The sequence below is a fragment of the Berghia stephanieae genome, chromosome 12 (genome assembly GCF_034508935.2).
Source record: "Berghia stephanieae isolate SIO BIC M18660-M18661 chromosome 12, UCSD_Bste_1.3, whole genome shotgun sequence".
Lineage (NCBI taxonomy): Eukaryota > Metazoa > Mollusca > Gastropoda > Nudibranchia > Aeolidiidae > Berghia > Berghia stephanieae.
Window position 1 is genome coordinate 30,997,754 of NC_088371.1, and position 7,527 is coordinate 31,005,280.

At 34.5% G+C, this 7,527-nt stretch overlaps 1 protein-coding gene across 4 annotated transcripts in view; it reads left to right on the forward strand.

Moving 5' to 3' along the window:
* Window positions 1-7,056, forward strand: part of LOC144958130 (uncharacterized) — a 50,376-nt gene extending 43,320 nt beyond the window's left edge. For all 4 annotated transcript variants that reach the window (XM_078889863.1, XM_078889864.1, XM_078889865.1 and 1 more), the window contains 3 exons: window positions 478-643; window positions 1,576-1,745; window positions 2,532-7,056. In XM_078889863.1, coding sequence (XP_078745989.1) covers window positions 478-643; window positions 1,576-1,745; window positions 2,532-2,583 — 388 coding nt within the window. In that variant the 3' untranslated portion in view covers window positions 2,584-7,056. The remainder of the gene's footprint in view (window positions 1-477; window positions 644-1,575; window positions 1,746-2,531) is intronic.
* Window positions 7,057-7,527: the final 471 nt, after the last annotated feature.

A 7,527-nucleotide genomic window follows, 5' to 3' on the forward strand; every position in this document is an offset into this window, starting at 1 on the left:
TTTTATTTATCCTTTCCATTTACCTTTTTGTTCGGGAATGGACCATTTGGTTTTGCTTGTGTCCTTCCTGCCTCGCAAAGTCTCAAACTAAGTACTTTGATAGTGTACTCTTGGAATCTACATCTATTTCCTATTTGAACCAATCCCCCTTTGTCTTCCCTTTGTCTTCCCTCTACTTGGGTGCTTAATTGTAATTCTACAACTTTTTACTATCCCATTTGGGTCCTTTTACTGGCGCTGATATGACCTAAATTTGTTGCAAGCACTGTAAAATCCTTAAAAACAAAAAACAAAAACAGGTTTGAGAGTTTTTGCCAAAGATGAGAGTCCTTTTAATCGATCAATATTTGAAGGACGAGTTTTCTGGCTAAAATTCTAAATACATGTTTGTTTTTTTTTTCAGAGTAGAGCAGAAATTTGCCAATTGGATTTGAGAAAACACAATTTTTTCATTTTTCATTCATTTGATCTTTTCAGCATGAATAGCAGTATGTTGTTGTCAGCTGATGATCTAGAGACAGGGGATGTAAATAGACAGAACGAGGTGTGGATCAAACCCGGGAGGCAGTATGGTGTCCCCATCAAGATTGGTGGAGTGGGGGATGGTTACATTCTCTCTTGGGAATTCTCTTCTCAACCAAAGGTATCGGAACTTGTAAGATTCAAACAGTTAATGAGAAGAAAAATGATGATGATAATGATGGTGTTGGTGGAGGAGGCGGCATAGACAATTGTTGTGGTGTTGGTGAGAAATAATAATAATAATAAAAACGATGATGATGATGATGATAATGAAAATAATAATGATATTAACAACAATAATAATAATAAATGTAGTGATAATACAGCATAGATTTTAGTACATTAAGTTATTAAGGGTTCAATAAGCTGTTACTGTTGCTACTTTCTTGGTGAAAACAATTAAATTAGCAGTATAATCAAATAAATATAGATTATAACTGATAACTTCATCTCCATTTAAAAATTGGCTTAAATTGTTGCAATTGTTGTAAAACTCGAAATAATATATTATGCTGTTGTGTTGCATTGTTTTTTTATATTCAATCCTTTTATAATTACAGCTTTGACTCTAATATGTTATTTTACTGTGAGAGACTTATGCTGATGCATATCTTGCACAGTAATATTACGGTGATTAATATGTGTTGCAAACTGATTGAGATGTTAAGAGGTCAATTTATACCTTCATAAACTTATCTGTAGATTTTCCTTTCTAGTTTGTTTTACAGCTTTGTGGTCGTGTTGTCGAGAGATAATTCATGCAGTATCCGAAGCCTGGACCAGGCATGGAACCTAGAAGAAGGTCGTGTTGTGTGACACTCGGTTTGTAACCTGAGACCTTGACATGACCTTGACATGACCAAGATTCAGCCATATTACCCAAGTCGGCAAATTTATGTAGCTCTTGGAAAAGAAACGAAAGTGTTTGAATTGAGGCTTGAAGCCTGGTCCTCTATTTTCAGTTCAATGCCTTTCATGCAACTCATAAGGTGTTGAGGTCCTGAATAATTAAATTTGATACTTTTACTGTTCCTGTCACTTTTTCATCCACAGGACATTGTGTTTTCCATTCAATTCTGCGCTGCTGAGGACAACAGCTTGTCCAAGGCTGAGGAGATTGTGGCACCGTGCAAATGTGATGCTCACAAACAGATGCATAGAGGCGAGCTCACGCCCAAGATGCCTGGAATCTATACTCTAATTTTTGACAACACTTACTCCAGGTTAGTTTGGTTTGTTGATTGCTGGTAAGACCTCTATTGCCATCGTAATTCAGTTTTCCCTTCTATTATGGTTTTCTCTCTTTGTCCTGGAAAGACGATCTGGTTTATGACATCGAGGGTGTCAGTCTGAAACAGTTGATATATTCGTTGGATTATTTTTAATGGGGCCAAACTTCTATGTATTGCTACTGACAGGTTTTGTATGCACCCAATTTTTTAAAGATTGGATATAGGTAAACTTCAATTATTTTGCAATTTTATATCAAATTTTCCTAAAAGAATGATTAAAATATTTATTTATGAATATTTTAGTGAAGCTTGCCAACAATTAAAATACTATAAAATTAGGCATCTATTTCACATTTTGTGCTCAGTTTTTTCAAATGTTCCCCAAATATCTTTCTTGTTGACTCAGTTCTAAGGGGAGTTTAGTTCATGATTCTGATTCTTTAATAGTATTTTTTATCCCAAATATTACTCTTTTACTATTTCCTTTTGTTTAACATGATAATCAATTACAGGCTGTGATCTTCTATCTACAAGAAACTACACATTGCCTTATCATTTAGGTTAGGATATGATAAAAACCATGGTTCAATCGTGCCACAATGTTTCATCTGCTATTCCCCCAGTAGGCTTTTAGGTACCACACTTTCATACATTAATTTAGCCAGGTACTCATTCTCACCGGAGTTGATTGATTAGATTTAGATATCCATTATACCCTGAAATTTTGATAGATACTGTGACTTTTCTTTCTTGCTTTCTTTTTTTTTTTTTTTTCAGAATGACATCAAAGAAAGTTCACTACCACCTGGAGTATCGTAAATCGCCATAAATGTGAAGAGCAAGTGACGATGAAGGAATCCTATCATCGTTTTATAATAGTCTTTCATTATAAGATATTGATGACAAATTACAAGGACAAATATCAGGGATGGGGCAATAAAGGACATGTCAAAGTTTTATTTTTAGCATTGAATGTATATATAATAATAATAATAATAATAATAATAATAATAATAATAATATTAAAAATATTAAAAATAGATTTTATATCTTTTTAATTGCTGTTTTTCAACCTGCTGCCATAGATTTAATTTTTTCAAAGTTATTTTTCTTCACATTGTTTTTTTTCCCTTTTGGTGTCGAACATGGGTGTTGTACAACGGTCAGGTTTTACATAAAGGGGACACACACACACACACATGCACTCTAGCAAAAATTAAATTTTAGGAAAATTTGGAGAAAAGAAGTTATCAGCCTTTTTTTTTTTTCGTTTTAAGGAAGTCCGTAGAGTCAATAGTAAAAGTGTGATCATAACAAGATTTGGTATCTTATTACACTATTTTATCCGAAATAAAAAATGTTTATTCAAGCAGTTTGTATAGATTTTTAAAACACTCTTCAAAGACACCTTATATTAAGGAAATCAGATTTTTTAATAACTCGATCATTTTTCTTTGTCTTTTTCTTTCTGACTCAAAACAGTCCATGTTTTTTATAAATTTATATTCAATGATAATCCAAGGATTATCCAAGGAGCTCTTTTTTTAAAATCAATCAGCGTAGCTCAGCAGTACGGTCTTTGCTTCGTACCCGAAAGGTACCGGGTTCGATCACCTGCCTCTGCGATGTGTGGCCTTGAGCAAGTCACCTCGCCTTAGCTTAATTTGTGGCACTGCACAGTGGCTAACGCCTGGGTTAGTCTAGTCTTCCCTTGGAATAGACCCTAGAGACAAATTTACCCTATGGGAAGAATAAAGGGAATTTTATTTATTTAGAGTTGAGTGACAGAATGGATTTTAAACGTTGCTTTACTTTAATTAATTTCCAAGTTTTTAATGTATTCATAACTTTTTGTCAAAATCTTCCATTTTTCCTCACATAGTTGAGTTTTAATAACAACAACAACAACAAAGAAACATATGAAAAAGAATTTCATTTTGTATGAAGAATATTACAGTTTTTTACTTTTTTAATTATAATCTTTGTCACAGATGTGTGTTTCTTTTGACTACACTTCCCACCTTGTTGATACTAGTTGATGATTTTAAAAGCTGCTTTTGAATATTCACAAAGTTAAAAAAAATTTTGTACTCTGGTAAAGTTTTTTAAAGTTGTTAACGCGGGTTATTGGGGCACCTGATTTCCCCTTGTAAGTGTTATGGTCAGCACTTCCTGTCATCTTCCTTTTGACTCCCTTGTTTTTCTGGGAAGGCTCAGGGAATTTTTGCAAGAAGGGAGACAGGCAGCATGTTTATTTTGTCTGTTGGAGAAGATTTTTCATTTTGTTGTGAATCACCTGTCACATATTTAGACACTCTATTTGTGACCCACTCCATCAAAATGGTATTATGCTGGATTGAAACGGGTGCAAGAAAAGTAAATATTAAGTCAAATTAATCAGACGTGAAATTTTGGGTACATGACTTTATGAAACTTTATTTATACTTACAGCCCATTATCCCTGTTGGCATGTAGGGCAGCAACTAAGGACCTCCATCTTCCTCTGTCCGTGACCGTCATCTTCAGGGAGCTCCATGTCTCCCCCCACTCTCTCATCTCTCCCTCTACTGTTCTCCTTAACGTTGCCGGGGCTTTCCTCTTCTCTTTCCTTCTGGTGTCCAGTGTAGGGCAGTTTTGCTGATGTTTCCCTCTTCCTTTCTCATAACACATCCTATCCATCTCTATCTTCTTCTCATGATGATGTCTTCCATTCCACATTGATCTAGCAGACTTTACTTATACTAAATAATTTATACCCAATAAAACACGTCTACAAAATCCAAATTTCATTCTTTGACTATATTATATTTAATTTTCACCATCACTCTCACTCCGATATGATACTGTTTAAAAAAAAAACAAAAAAAACAAAGCCTTCATTACAATGCCCCTTCAGGTAAGCACCCTTTGCCTGTGTTTTTATAGACTCTCTAAAGAATGATGCATTGCTCTCCACTTAACTGAACCTCTGGTCTCTGTTAAAATCAGTCCCTTTGTTTTACTTTTTCCTGGTTTCTTGTAACAGCTGCCTGAGTCTGAGGTCTATAATGTATCTTCTTTCTTTTTTTTTTGGTGCTGATATGACCTAAATGTGTTGCAAGTGATTTGAAACTCATAAAAATGAACAAATAACTGAGATTCTGCCATTATATTTGATACTACAGTTGATATTTATTTAACGCTTTGATGAATAATTTTATTGCTTGTATTTTCTATTACTGCTACAATATATTTATTTTTCCACCCCATTCCCACTTTTTTACCATTTTTCAAAAGATTCTTTTGCACCATATTCATCATCATTATCATCATCATCATCATCATCAACATCTCAGAAATAAATAATGTGATGCAATCTCCATTCCCATTAATAAAGGATAATCAGTAGTCCACATCTCCTATTTGCGAATCGCAAAATAACAGGGGTTTGCTCCCCTTTTTTGCAGTATAAATATGGACCCATGGCCAAAACACCACCGGACTGCTTTGAGAAATGATAGTCCAGTGTCTTATCGTAAGGGTAGCTAACAATTACTATTTCCTATGTAATGCTTTAGAAACCGGGTTAGACTCAAATGCCATGGGCCTTTTGTCTGTGAAGGATTTTTAATTCTACTTTTGCACAAGACTAAAAGATTCAAATCCTGCCATTACTTGTACTTTTTTTTTTGCCTCTTACAGTGTGTCCTTCCACCTAATACAACGATTAAGCCTGAACACTGGGGAATATAATTATGAAACAAGAAACAGTCATTGAGAGCCAAAAGGCCCATGGAGCTCTCTTTTACTTTACTCACTATCCGTTGGAAGGGACAATGTCCTATCTTAATAACTTAATAAGATTTCAGCCAGATCTCTGTAACCACTACTTGTTGGACAGTTGGATCAGACATGACGTACAATATATGTAGATTCGAACCACTGCTGCTCTACATCCACTGCTGTATTTATTGAACTACTGGAATCCTCATTGTGGAAAATGGCGCCATGGTCAATTTACAAAAGATTGAGAAATTGGTGGGAAAAGAGAAGTTTCTGTTTATCAATTGTGTTTGATTTTTTGTTCGTTTGTTTTCCCTTTTCTTTTCAAATTTTGATCTTCTTTTACCAATTTGAACCTGTTCCCTTTGCCTTACTTTTTCTTTGGTAATTTTAACTTCAGATCTATAACTTTGTCACTATCATCTTCTTCCTTTTCACTGGTGCTGAAATGACCTTAAAGTGGTGCTAGCGCCGTAACACACCTAAAGACAACAACATGTACCTAATATAAATAAAGATGAAAAGAAATAATATATTAATATGAAAAACATATTTCAAAGTGCAATTATATCGTCCACCAATAAGGATTTGACCTGTAAATATTTTGTTTTAGTATAAATTAATTATCCTTTGTCCTGGAGGAAGGCTGTGGCCTCGTTGGGGCTACCAGTCTCGTATCCCCCTTTACCCGTTGTCTCTTCCTGTGGCGTCAAAAACTGTTTTGTCTTGTAAATGTAAACATCAAATTGAGAAATTCGAGAGCAGGCGCGTGTAAGGTTTAAGCAAGATAAAGATTTGATCATAATAATAATATACACCTTTTCAGATACATATTTGTCTTGTCATAAAATCAAGAGGTGTTGAAAGTTGTCAGTGACTTGATAGTTGTCAATTACTAGAAAATGTTGGCCCCAATTATTTGTAGTCTTCTGATGTCATGAAGAGTTACACATCCTAGTTTACTAGGATGTGAGTTATCATTCTTGCCAAGTGCTATTTATTGGTTTACCTGATAATTCACTACTTGGTTAAGAATTATATAAATGTTTGTGATCTGCCTGTGGAATAAGTACTGGTAAATAGGCATTGTTATGTTTAATATTTTTGTTTTGAAATATTAATAAACGATTTGTAGACATCAGATGACTTAGGTTTCTTTGCTCGTGCCTGGATGGGATTTTTAGGAAATGCCAACTGTCTGTTGGTTTGGTCCTTTACCCCACTGGACACGGGTATGGTATGAATGGCAATAGACAGTAATTGTGATGGATATTGTAAGAATGCGAATACATATCCAAAAAAAAAAGGGACCGCGTCTTGGATAGTGTAAGTGAAAATAAAAAATCTAAACCCATCCTATTTTTTAAATGCTTCTTCTCCAGGGTTTCACATAAGCTTTTCATATATACTTGTTTTTATATTTTATATCTACCACATTAAAAACAAAACAAGACAAAGGCGTTGCCGTATGTTTTATTGGTTGTTATTGTAAATAAGATTTGTTTCCTGAAATTAAATAAATAAAAATTATACAAAATTTTGATATCTTTGTCTTTATTTGTGAAACATGATTGGTTTGCTGATTGGGATGAAAGACCTGGTACGCGGGTGCATGTAGGTGTGTATGTATTTATGTATGTATGTATTTGCGTGTGATTTAATTAAAACTCACTGCCTGGGTGGGGTCTTTTGACCTCCCATAGTGGACAAGAGGTCACTTACTGTGTGCTCTATCCCCCTTTATCTGTTTCTGAGTTGCTTTCTGTATTTGTCTTGGAATTGGATTACTAAGTTTTGTCATATCCCTGGTCGGAGTCCATGACTGGGAGTGAAACATCAAATGTATAGATACAGTTTTGGGAGTTTTTTCATTGTAAATCAACTCTCTGCTATATACTGTTGTTACACGTTTTTGTTAATAAACATTGGTCTATAAACATTCGATGCTCTCTTAGTGGGAACCTCTGTTTGTGTCTGGATGAGGCTTTTAGGCGATCTCAAACTCAGTACA